The sequence below is a fragment of the Strix aluco genome, chromosome Z (genome assembly GCF_031877795.1).
Source record: "Strix aluco isolate bStrAlu1 chromosome Z, bStrAlu1.hap1, whole genome shotgun sequence".
NCBI classification, from domain to species: Eukaryota; Metazoa; Chordata; class Aves; order Strigiformes; family Strigidae; genus Strix; species Strix aluco.
Genome location: NC_133971.1, coordinates 31,139,505 through 31,152,937, shown reverse-complemented (window position 1 = coordinate 31,152,937; position 13,433 = coordinate 31,139,505). Strand labels below are relative to the sequence as shown.

General features: G+C 38.8%; 1 protein-coding gene across 1 annotated transcript in view; it reads left to right on the top strand.

The window, feature by feature from the left end:
* GLDC (glycine decarboxylase) overlaps positions 1 to 13,433 on the top strand; it is a 52,084-nt gene that overhangs the window by 19,811 nt on the left and 18,840 nt on the right. The window contains exons 5-15 of the mRNA XM_074812997.1: positions 669 to 746; positions 1,445 to 1,592; positions 2,808 to 3,004; positions 5,345 to 5,441; positions 6,366 to 6,471; positions 7,532 to 7,671; positions 8,419 to 8,499; positions 9,059 to 9,156; positions 9,647 to 9,731; positions 9,822 to 9,863; positions 13,069 to 13,211. Coding sequence (XP_074669098.1) covers positions 669 to 746; positions 1,445 to 1,592; positions 2,808 to 3,004; positions 5,345 to 5,441; positions 6,366 to 6,471; positions 7,532 to 7,671; positions 8,419 to 8,499; positions 9,059 to 9,156; positions 9,647 to 9,731; positions 9,822 to 9,863; positions 13,069 to 13,211 — 1,215 coding nt within the window. The remainder of the gene's footprint in view (positions 1 to 668; positions 747 to 1,444; positions 1,593 to 2,807; positions 3,005 to 5,344; positions 5,442 to 6,365; positions 6,472 to 7,531; positions 7,672 to 8,418; positions 8,500 to 9,058; positions 9,157 to 9,646; positions 9,732 to 9,821; positions 9,864 to 13,068; positions 13,212 to 13,433) is intronic.

The window sequence follows — 13,433 nt, the reverse complement described above, 5'->3', positions numbered from 1 at the left end:
ACTAGTGGTTAAAAGGACCTTTAAAAACTGCTGAAGTACGTCAGTCCTGAGTTGCTAAAAGTGAAACTTACTGGTATATCCAAATTTACTTTCAGGGATCTGTATTGTAGGGGCATTTGAAAGGGATCTGCAAATCAACTGAAATCTGAGATCCGACTGAAGGTCACTATAGCACTGTATATCAGGAAGGAGATTACACAGCAGAGACTGTGTTGTAACTATTCAGTTGTTCAAAGCTTCAGTCTGACACAAAATCATGTTTACCAGAGAAAAGTATGCAATTGTTTTAGTGTCTATTTTACTACTTTGATGGCTCATGTTTGGTTATCTGGGGCAACACTGAAAATCTGTATTAAAGACCACAGTTGTATTCCTTTTAAAGTGTATGTGTATGTGGAGGAATTCCTGCAGCTTCTTAAGTTGTCTGCTTGTTCTGTTTTAATTTATGTCACGTATGATCTCATTTCAGTGTCTGAAATGAACTTTCTTATTTTAAATGGATCAGAAACTTCATTCAGTCTTACACTTAATTTGGTTATGATAACCAAAATTTACAACTGCCTTTTAACATAGGAAAACTCACATTTAGAAAACCAATTAATTTTATTTCCATGAAAAACAATATATTCTTGATATGTAACTCTTTTTTTTCCTTTTCTTTTTAACAGGCACAACAAAAGAAGAAAGTTCTATATAGATGCCCGATGCCATCCTCAAACTATAGCAGTGGTCCAGACTAGAGCAAAGTAATGTTTTTCTCCACTTTCCACCATATCTTTTCACTTACACTGAACCATTTTTCATCTATGTCTCTTCATCATATACCTAACATTTTTTGGATGTAGGATTATGCTTTCTTTGCAAAAGAGAAGAAATCTGTTAATATTTAGTGTTACCTCTACTTTTGCATTCAAATACAACTGCAAAGTAATTAAAAGATGTTTAAAAAGAGACTAAACATCTGATAAAAAGAATGTGTATAATTTTCCCCTTAAGGTATTTGCGCAAATACATACGTTTGTTTATTGAGTTCAGTCTAGTCATTTTTTTTAACTAGGAAATTAATTACCCTAGATAGCAAAAGTTCTCTTTTAATGAAAGCTAAGTACATTTACAGTTTGCAGTTTAAAGTAACCATCTTCTAAAAATACGACTTGGTTCTCAAAGTTAAACATGCTAAAGCAGCAAAATATTGGTATCAGGTAGCTTATGCATCCTCTGCTCTGCTTTGCTCCATATTTCTGATGATGATACCAAATGCAATTATTCTTCAGTACTGTATACTATGACATGAAACTTTCTCAATGTTAAGCACTGCAAAGCAGGTTCAACTCTCTGTATGTTAAAGAAAAATATATAAGTCCATGGAGACATCATATTAAGTATCACTCAAAGGCAGGAAGTGGTTTGCATATGTTGTCTTCTGCATATTTTTGTTTTCCAGTTATACGGGTGTTATTACTGAGCTCAAATTACCCCATGAGATGGATTTCAGTGGAAAGGATATCAGTGGAGTATTATTTCAGTATCCAGACACTGAAGGGAAGGTGGAAGACTTCTCTGAACTTGTTGAAAGAGCTCATCAGAATGGGGTAAAGTAAATTTTATTGGTCTCACAGATTTCAGTCTGATGTATTGTTAGGTGTTGGAAGCATGAGGAAAGCAAACCAGAGAAAAATCTGTAAAACGTACATTTTCCTTGACACAGAGTGCCCAGAATAAACACAAGACGGGACGAAGGTCCAGTGATTTGTGTTTGATGTGGCACCAAGGAGGAGTGCAAAGCGGGGTGCAGGCCGCGCGGTCCCATTCTTTCACTTCAAGGACAGATTTATCTCCTGTTCTACTCTTTTCTCTCGAAAGATGATTTTTGGTAGCAACCTTCCAACTCTGTGCCTCATCCTCCCTTTTTTCCCACACAACCCAGCTGCACCCCTCACACCAAGTTGACCTTGATTCTCATCCTCCCTCTTTTTCCCACAAAAACCAGCTGTACCCCTTGGCACCATGAAATGAATTACTCAAAAAATAATGACTTGACTACAGTCCCACCCGCTCACACATACAAACTAAGATAAATACTACCCCAAGTTTGTACCTAACTTGGAGGGATGATAATCCAACACCAAATCGGAGGGACAGATCGATGGGTTTGTGCTCTTGCCCCCTCCCAGAAGGGACGCCTTTTGGTAAGATTTCCTTGTCTACGCCGAGTGTATACGTGAGAACTTAGTGTGTGTGATTGCAATTGTTTTTCTTTTGTGTTGTACTATATAGCCAACCTGCAGTTTGTGCATTTATCGTAGGCAATCTTAAAGAATCTGTAGATGTTGCATGTAATGAACTGCACTATTCATGAATCTGACTGCTTCTCTTGAATGCAACCAGACTTACAGTGTATGGGCTGTTTGGGCATCTGGGTCAGACCTGTAGTGATGGCCACTAATCCGTACGGCCCCAACTGGCATACCTATCAAGGGATAAGTCCAGCCACCCCTAGCCCCTCTAATTGCTGAGGACCAGCTAGAACACAAGGGGATTTATCTCTTACCAAATTTATTCTCACCCTAAATGCAACATGCATCAAGCAGCCAGTCATAGAAACCGTTACATGAGATACTGTCTAAAGTATTACTCTTCGACTCCATGCGACTGATAACCACTACAACCATTACAACCATTTGTGCCTCAGCTCTGTGCAAGTAATATGGAACTGTTTGAAGCTGTATGTTGCTTAAACTTAGCTCCCATGCAAACACCATTCCTTCAGACAAGAGACTGACTGTTCCGTGTACTTCTATACTTAGACTCTTGCCTGCTGCGCTACTGATCTTCTGGCTCTCTGTATTCTGAAGCCTCCTGGAGAGTTTGGGGTAGATGTTGTCCTGGGTAACTCCCAGAGGTTTGGCGTGCCACTCTGCTACGGTGGACCCCACGCAGCATTCTTTGCTGTCAAGGAAAATCTAGTGAGAATGATGCCGGGCAGAATGGTGGGTGTTACAAGGTAAGGGCTCCCTTCGCCATTAATGTCTTCAGGCAAAATCAAAATAAAACACATTATGACCATCTTGTGCAGCCTTTATGAATAGCAGCTGACCATGGTGTTGTACCAAACACTTTTTTTTCTTGAAAACTGGGAGAATAAAAGTGCGTTCAGTTTTCAGGAAGCAAGCTTAAAGAATTACATTTTGTATGGAATGAAGCTGTGAACTGTCTATAGTGCTTGCTGCAATGTGGGATGAAGAGATAACCGAAACAGCAGAGAGGATTAATTGTGATGGCATGAGGCTTTGCAAGCTAACTTATTCTGCTAATTCTGTACTGCTATACCTTTTTCTCAGACATCCAGTCATTAAAAACATAAATTGGAAGAAGTAAAAAATTCAGTGAACCTCCCAAATAATCAAGAAGGAACTTAATCTAGTTCAGGGTTTAGTCAAGCTTAAACAAAGCAGAGAAACAGAGTGCAAAAACTTACCTCCAGTTATTGTTAGTGGTGACATATTTTGAATTTTGACAAGTGGGAATAGTAGAAATGCAAAGTAGTTGTCACTGGAATGACTACATATCTGTGGCACAGAAGCTATTCAGAAGTACTTCAGTAACCAAAATAACTACTGACATTAACAGTTATCAATAAGCTTAGAAATATTTCATTTGTATAGTAATACTCCTTCAAATATATTTTTAACCATTTTGCTTATTCTAAAGGTATTCTTAGGCTTTACTTATAGTTCTGAAATCTGATCCCCAATTCAGATTTTGATCAGAAGTGTGGTACAATCTTTTACAAAATAACAATATTTATCAATGTCATGCTACTGCTACTCTGTGACTACACCTAGTTTAATGTTTTTAATCTACTTTCATCTTTCTGTATCTCAAGAAAGTTGGAAAAGAAAATGCTAAAATGGAAAAAGCTATGGTGGTTTCTCAATGCAGCTTTCTGCCATGGATTTTTTAAAGTTTTTGATCACAGAATCACAGAATGATTGAGGTTGGAAGAGATCTCTAGTGGTCATCTGGTCCAACCCCCCTGCTCAAGCAGGGTGACCTAGAGCCAGTAGCCCAGGACCTCCAAGGAAGATTTCCAAGGAAGGAGACTCCACAGTTTCTCCAGGCAACCTGTGCTAGTGCTCAGTCACCCTCACAGTGAAAAAGTGTTTTCTGATGTTCAGAGGGCCTGGGCTACTGGCTCCTGTGTTTCTGCACCCATTGCCTCTGGTACTGTCACTGGGCCCTGCTGATAAAAGCCTGGCTGTGTCCTCTTTGCACCCTACCTTCAGGTATTTATATACATTGATGAGATCCTCCCTGAGCCGCCTTTTCTCCAGGCTGAACTGTCTCAGCTCTCTCAGGCTTTCCTCATAGGAGAGACGCTCCAATTCCTTCAACATCTTTGTGGCCTTCACTGGAGTCTCTCCAGTACCTCCATATCTCTCTTGTACTGAGGAGCCCAGAACTGCGCACAGCATGGGGTTCTTCACCAGGTGCCACACTTTTCACTCCCCCTCATTGAACTTGATGAGGTTCCTGTCAGCCCGTTTATCCAGACTCTCAAGGTCCCTCTGGATGCACTGATAAAGTAAGCTGTATAGTCAAAATCCCCAAACAACTGCTAGAGTAAAAATTATTTAAATATAACTGCTGTGCAAGTACTCGAGACAAGTATTCTAGCTATTCAAATCCCCACGTATGTACATTTATATATATATTTTGATATATGTGTGTACGTTGTTTTTCCATTTCTTTTTGTAGCTGTTCTGAAAGTTTTCATTGTTTAAAAGGATATTAGATTGGTTTTTACCCCTCCACTTTTAACATGTTAGGAACCCTACAAAAGGACCTCTTAAAGGATGGATGGATGGATGGATGGATGGATGGATGGATGGATGGATGGGAGGCCTTTCAGTTATCTCATACAACTTTGTTGGATGGGTTATTTTTATATATAAACTCAACGTGCTCGTACTTGACATCATTAACAAACATGCTGCCTTCTCAGTGTTCATTCAAATTAAGTTCTGGATTAGTATTCAGTTAAAACAGTTGCAATAATCTATGGCATTTTAAGGCAAATACCAAGTTTTGGTGTAATAGGCTTAGAAAACTCACTGTGTGCTCTATCTGACTGGACATGTTGACCAGCCATGGTGTAAACAGAAATCTAGAGACTTTAGTCTCACTCTGATATCACAGCTGTCCTGACTTATACTTTATTCTCTCCAGCATCTTTCTGTCTCTGAAGCTAAATAACAAGTTTCAGGTTAGCATGCATAGGGCCAATGTCTTAAAATACTGTAATTTTAAAGTAACAGAAGCAAAATTTTCATATGTGACTTAGAGATGCAAATGGAAAGGAAGTGTACCGACTTGCTTTGCAAACACGAGAGCAACATATCAGGAGGGATAAAGCTACCAGCAACATCTGCACAGCACAGGTAACGTCATATTTTATTTTCAGCAGTAGAAAGAAATAAGTTAAACCATAAGATTAGAAGCCTAACGTCACAGTAATTTGAGTTAGCTTTACTTTTGACAGTTTTTACTAGAAAAATTAAGAACATTGAAATATTCTGGTGTTTGTGCATTTGTTTTGAGTCCTTTGAAAATGGAACCCTGCTTGAAAAGAGGGTATTAATACCTGTTTCCTTTATTAAAGACTTCAGCCCGGAATTCATGCAGTGTCATTAGTCCATCTGTCTCAGTGTGAACGCCACTGAGTAGTGATGTGTTTGTTATGAATGAGACTGATTTCTTAATAAAACAGAAGGGAATTCTAATTATCTGAAATTGCCCACCCAAGGCAAAAATAAGCAATTTTAAAATTCTAAAACTACTTGTTAAAACTGTCACAACTTGTATTTTTGTCTATGTGATTTGTGCAAAAAGCTTTTTTTTTTTTTTGCCAAAGAGCTATCCTTACAGGAAAATACCATGATTAAGTAAGTAATTATCAAAAATAGTTTCCTGTGAGACTAGGTTTACTTGAGAGTCTTCAAACATCTGTGTTGCAGTGGCTGAATTTAAGTTCACGATAATTGCTGACACAGTTACATTTCAAAGAACATTGAATTGATAATCAGTGCTTACAGTTTCATAAAAATATTCTGCCTTTCCCATCTTTTATTTTGTAGGCAACACGTAATCAAGTGTAACATCAGTTGAGGATATGTAGTTGTCCCTGGGTGCTAAAGAAACTTTCCACTAAACTAACATGAAGTAATAATTTATGATAATAACAACATCAGCAATAATAATAAAATAATAATAATAACAACAATAACAACGATAATAATAACAATAACAACAACAACAACAATAATAATAATAATGATGATGTCCTAAACTGTATTGGATGCTAGGCTCTTCTGGCTAACATGGCAGCCATGTTTGGTGTATACCATGGGTCTGATGGATTAAGGCATATTGCAAGACGGATACACAATGCTACTCTAATCTTAGCTGAAGGTGAGTATGTTTGCAGAAACTGTTCTTAAGTCCTTCACCTTCTTAAATAATGCATCCTGTTAAATAAACTGAAGAGGTTTGTTTTGCCGACTGATGTTCTGTCAACTTTAGAGAACATTTTAATACAAAATTAGTAACTAATGTTTTTATGTACTTCTGATAATGACATCCAGGAATCAGATATGTGTATGATATGAGCTTGCAAGCATTACTTCTCTTTCCTTGGGAAACTAACAGAAGTCTACATAGTGAGTCTAGATGATAAGATTCAAATGCTGTTTTCCAGCTGCAAGCTCTGTACTTCACTTACTGGACCATCCTAGTTTACACACAGGAATCTGCACAAAGAAATAATAACATAGCAAAAATAAGTAAGAAATGAGATTAAATAAACAGGAACATTTCAGTTAAGTTGGATAGAGTATCATACCTGCTATTGAACACTGAAATCTCAAAGCATAACAGCTGACTGAAAGCACAGAATCTGTAGCAGAAAATAATGATTGCAGCTGGACTATGTGGTCTCATAGGTTTTTTTTTAACTGGCATTATTATCATTACTGTCAGAAGGAGCTATGAAGAACTGGACTGCTGGGAACTGAGAAGTGATTGCCACAATTATTCATGCTTTATTTGCCAGCTTAGCTGGAAGACCTTTTGCTGATGTGAAAAGCACTAAGACTCTAAAATTTGTTACGGCAAGCTCCATGATGGTTAATATACATTTATATAATAAAATTTTTCTTTCCAGTCTTGCAATTTTCTCCTCTTGCATTCATATGCCAATTCTGCTACTGTATGTATTACGAATTTGATGTATCAGAAGGATCTTCCCTCAGTCTGCATTATTAATTAGGTCTGAATCTGATTTAGATGCACGTCATGCACAGTGACATTTCACTAAAAAGCTGGTGATTTTGCTGCTCTGTACACAAGGGGAATATTTTGCTTTATTGTGTAAAAATATTTACTTACGAGATTCAGAGGGTTGTTATGCAAGTGCTGTGTAAGTAAGCAATACAGTATGCAGCTAATAGAATTAACTTACTGTTTTTTGTAGGTCTCAGGCGAGCTGGTCATAAACTACATCATGATCTGTTCTTTGATACCTTGACGATCACGTGTGGATGCTCAGTCAAAGAGGTTTTGGACAGGGCAGCTCTTAGAAAGATAAATTTTCGCATTTATAGTGATGGCAGAGTAAGCAACTCCCTAAACCTTTCAGAAATTTTGTAGCATGACTTTTTCTGCATTAAGTTTCTGATTATTACATATGCGAAAGAGAACAAAGTTATTTAAGTCTTCCTGTAGTTTGCTTAGATATAACAGTCAATTATAAAGATAATACAAAGAATGAAGTTGTTAAATGATGTACTGAACTTCCAGAAATAATAACTATATTTTCATTCTATGTCTATTTAAAAAGATTATCTAACTGTTTCATGTTAAATATGCCACTGAGGGCTAGAGTGGAGAGAGACTAAAACTTAATGATGAAATGCAAGGAGACTTTCAGAATTCAGGTCCTGTGGCTGTGTTTAAAGACAGACTGAAATCTAAACTACATTTTGGTAGGCACTAAGGACTTTCGGCAAAATCTAATATGTTCTGTAAAATGGGATGGGGGGAGAGGGCAGTTTAGCAAAATGGGCAATTTTCCTATTAAGTGCTAAACAGAAACATTAGAAGTGACATCACAAGTCTTGAAGATTGTGAGCCAACTGGCTTGGATGGTTTAGCAGAGGAAAGGTAGGAATTGGAAAATTTTATGTAAATAAATTTATGTATCTATTCCATAAAATGAAGTGACATTTTCATAGCATTGGGTAGGTTGCTTTTTCTTTTTTTTCCTCCTGTGTTTCTGGAATATTTTTTATCAAACAGATCAAATGTATTATGCCTCTGGAATTAAGAGCTTTGACCAATTACTGTTGTTTTTATGCATAGCTTGGAATATCACTTGATGAAACTGTAAATGAGAAAGACCTTGATGACATATTATGGATTTTTGGTTGCGAGTCTTCAGCTGTAAGTAGACAATAGATCATACAGATTAAATTATCTGAATGTTTCAGAAGTTTAGTGAAAAGCAAAACTGCTCTTGGGACAGTGGGTGTCTATATGATGACCGTTTGTTAAATACTGAGAATTTCAGGTCCTCTCTTAAAGAAAGAAGCAGTATGATATAACAATGATTTATGTAATTGAGTAATGCCATTTTCTGGTTTTGACAGTCCTTTTGGTCATCTTGGACACCCTGCATTTAGGCTGTTACTTGTTTTGTGAGGGTTAGGACATGGTGGTCAATTGTTTCTCTCCCACTGGAAGTTTTGTTGCATGTCATTAGTAATTAACAGCAATACTTCCAAGATGAGAACTACTGAGACATCTGTACCCAGTTTTAATATAATGCTGTTGTCACCTTAGATACATAAAGATATGTATGCTAATAAAGGTTTTTTTTTTTTACCTAAGAGCTAATTGAATCTTGAGGTAAACTGGTAGTATGATCTAGTTCTGATGAAAATTGCCTGTGAAAAGAGGAATTTCTGTGAAAGTGTTGACTCCATGTTTCTTTATGTCAAAGGAGCTAATTGCTGAGGGTATGGGCGAGGAAACCAAAGGCATCCTTAGCACCCCATTTAAGAGAACTTCCAAATTCTTGACACATCAGGTTTTCAACAGGTTTGTGAAATTGCTGTATATCTGATATTTTAATGGAATCTGAAAGTATCTCCTTTAAAAAGTGGTACTGGAGTCAGTTGAGTTTTGTAGCTGTATTCACACAGTCACTCACTCTGAAATAATATATTTAGTAGCATTATTAGATATCTTTCACATTTTAAATGAGCAAAGGAATACTCATGGTCACGTGGGAGATGTGTTTTTCCATTAATCTGCTACACTGTACAAGCTATTATTAGAGGATGTAGTATCAGCATTACTTGTATTCTGTATTTACTAATAGCATTTCTGAGCAAATTATAATAGGCACTTTTCATCCACATTGCTATTAGCAAGAATAAAGTACTGATTTGGAAAGAAGTACCTAGTATATATTAAAAATTATCCCCAGTCTTAATTCTTTTTTATGGCTTTTCATATGTTAGAGCACAGATCAAACAGCTGGTATAGCTAATCTGCTTGCCTTAACACCACATTTTGTGTTCTCCAGCTATCACTCTGAGACAAATATCGTGCGGTACATGAAAAGATTAGAAAACAAAGATATTTCCCTTGTTCACAGCATGATTCCTTTGGTAGGTATTTACCAAAAAGAGAAAAAATAGTTAATTACATACATATTTATGTATTTCAATAAATATTAACAAATGTGTTTGTATTTTTAGGGGTCCTGCACAATGAAGCTCAATAGTTCAGCTGAACTTACAGTAAGTTGTAATAATACTGTCTTGCTTGAGGCCCACATGAGTAACCTATCTAGCCGGTGTCATCCTAGAGAAGTAAAGACTGCTTTTGGTCTAGTACTCCAGCTGAGGAGGAAGTTTCAGAAGTAGCTAAAGTCATCAGCTCCTTTTTCCACTAGAAAAAAAAGCTCTGAAAAACACAGTAGGAGAACAACAATATCAGGAGAGTGGCTTTGAAGACTCCATTCTGAAAAAAAATAATGAAAATAATTTTTGAAATTAGGTATCACAGTCCTATTCCCTCATGCAGTTTTGCAGTACCTAACTTGCTTTACAAATCTTAAAGTCAAATACTCAGCAGTATGGAAAGAGTCAGGTGGGACTGGCAATTCATGCTTCTTTGTCAGTTTGCTGTTTCTTAGGATAGCACTCAGTCCCTGGATATCTTATTTTTTTCTAGGTGGTAGCAAATGGAGCGGAGCCTTAGCCAAGCTTTGGATACTGAATGACTTTCTGACTCTGAATGAGCTTCCTCTGCTCTCTCCTTGTTGGCTTCTCACTTTGATCTTTCACTAGGTTTCCTTTGTCCCCTTTCTCTCACTCCCTTCTCTATGTCTTTTACATTCACTGTTTTCTGTCGTGTATTTCCTTCTAATTAAAATAGATAGCAACATAACTGTATGAAACCAACTGTTAGGTACTATTCTACGTGATTCCTCTCTCTTTGCACTGTGTTCCCACAGCTCTGTATGTGGAGAACCTAAGGATTTTTAAGCATCTTCTGAATGTTAAAAAAATGTTACTGGAGATCATAGAATCATAGAATTGTTTAGGTTGGAAAAGACCTTTAAGATCTTTGAGTACAACCCTTAATCTAGCACTGCCAAGGCCAACACTAAACCATGTCCCTAAGCACCACATCCACACATCTTTTTAATACCTCCAGGAATGGTGACTCAACCAATTCCCTGGGCAAGGCTCGTTCCAATGCTGACAACCCTTTCCATGAAGAAGTCTTTCCTAATATCCAGTCTAAACATCCTCTGGTGCAACTTGAGGCCATTTTCTCGTGTCCTATTGCTTGTTACTTGGTAGAAGAGACGGACACCCACCTTGCTACAGAATCACAGAATCATCTAGGTTGGAAAAGACCTTGAAGATCATCCAGTCCAACCATTAACCTCACACTGACCGTTCTCAACTACACCATATCCCTCAGCACTATGTCAACGTGACTCAAACCCCTCCAGGGATGGGGACTCCACCACGGCCTTGGGCAGCACATTCCAACACCTAACAAACCTAACCTTCCCCTTCTGGAAAGAAATACTTCCTAAAATCCAGTCTAAACCTTCCCTGGCACAACTTGAGGCCATTCCCTCTTGTCCTATCACTTGTTACTTGGTTAAAGAGACTCATCCCCACCCCCCTGCAACCTCCTTTCAGGGAGTTGTAGAGGGCGATGAGGTCTCCCCTCAGCCTCCTCTTCTCCAGACTAAACAACCCCAGTTCCCTCACCCACTCCTCATAAAACCTGTGCTTCAGACCAGCTTCGTTGCCCTTCTTTGGACACGCTTAAGTAATTCAATGTCCTTTTTGTAGTGAAAACTAAATCGAGGTGCAGCCTCACCAGTGCTGAGTACAGGGGGATGGTCACTTCCCTAGTCCTGCTGGCCACACAATTTCTGATGCAAGCCAGGACAACATTGGCCTTCTTGGCCACCTGGGCACACTGCCAGCTCTTATTCATCCAGTGGTTGACCAATGCCGCCAGGTCCTTTTCCACTGGGCAGCTTTCCAGCCACTCTTCCCCAAGCCTGTAGCATTGTGTGGGGTTGTTGTGACCCAAGTGCAGGACCTGGCACTGAGTCTTGGTGAACCTCATTACAGTTGGCCTCAGCCCATCAATCCAGCCTGTTCATATCCCTCTGTAGACCCTTCCTACCCTCAAGTAGATCAACACTTCTGCCCAACCTGATGCTGTCTGCAGACTTACTAGGGTGCACTTGATCCCCTCATCCATATCATCAAGATATTAAACAGAACTGGCCCCAGTACTGAGCCCTGGGGAACGCCACTTGTGACCAGCTGCCAACTGGATTTAACTCCATTCACAACTCTTTGGGCCATCCAGCCAGTTTTTTACCCAACGAAGAGTACACCCATCCAAGCCATGAGCAACCTGTTTCTCCAGGAGAATGCTGTGGGAAACAGTGTCAAAGGCTTTACTAACAACATGCACAGCCTTTCCCTTATCCACTAAGCAGGTCACCTTGACATAGAGTATCAGGTTTGTCAAGCGGGACCTGCCCTTCATAAACCCATGCTGACTGGGCCTGACCACCTGCTTGTCCTGTACATGCTGCATGATGGCACTCAAAATGATCTGCTCCATAAACTTCCCCAGCACTGAGGTCAGACGGACAGGTCTGTAGTTCCCTGGATTCTCCTTCTTGCCCCTCCTGTAGATGGGTGTCACATTTGCTAACTTTCAGTCAACTGGGACCTCCCAAGTTAGCCAGCACTGCTGATAAATGATGGAAAGTGGCTTGGTGAGCACTTGTGCCAGCTCTCTCAGTACCCTTGGGTGGATCTCATCTGGCCCCATGGACTTGGGTGTGTCTAAGTGATATAGCTGGTTGCTAACCATTTCCGCTTGGATTAGGGGGACTTGATTCTGCTCCTTGTCTCTCTCTTCCAGTTCAGGGGACTGGGTATCCAGAGAACGATTGGTCTTACTATTAAAGACTGAGGCAAATAAGGGATTAAGTACTTTAGCCTTTTCCTCATCCTTTGTCACTGTGTTTCCCTGGCATCCAATACAGGATGGACATTCTCCTTAGCCCTTCTTTTGTTGCTGATTTTACTTAGAGAAACATTTTTTATTGTCTTTTACTGCAGTAGCCAGATTAAGTCCTAGGTGGGCTTTGGCCCTTCTGATTTTATCCCTGTATAACTGCATGACATTCTTGTAGTCCTCCTGAGTTGCCTGCCCCTTATTCCAAAGGTCATAAACTCACCTTTTTTTCCTGAGTTCCAGCCAAAGCTCTCTGTTCAACAAGGCTGCATCCTACAGTGAGGTTGGGAACTTGTATTGCTGTACAAGAAATGTTTTGATTTTTATTTGACCACAGGGCAGCTTCTTTCCTTCACAGGGTGTAACAACAAAACAGAGTTGTCTGCAGAATTTTTAGTTACAGCACATGCTTTTGTTTTTTTCTTTTAATAGCCTATTTCATGGAAAGAATTTGCCAACATCCACCCTTTTGTGCCCCTGGATCAAGCTCAAGGGTATCAGCAGCTTTTCAAGGATTTAGAGAAGGACCTATGTGAGATTACTGGCTATGACAAAATCTCCTTCCAACCAAACAGGTAGGAAATTTTTTCTGAACATTTGCTCCTTAACATGTTTCCAAAAACTTAGCTCTGAAGAAAAGGTGCAAACCAAAAATTGAAGAAGTTCCTAAAATTAAATTTGATAAAGACAAGCCTTGAATGCAAGGTTATGAAAACAAGATTATTTTTTCAAAACTGCAGAAACTTATTGTCTTGTCTCTTCTAAAAGTTTAAGGATTTAGTCTTCTCTTTTAATCT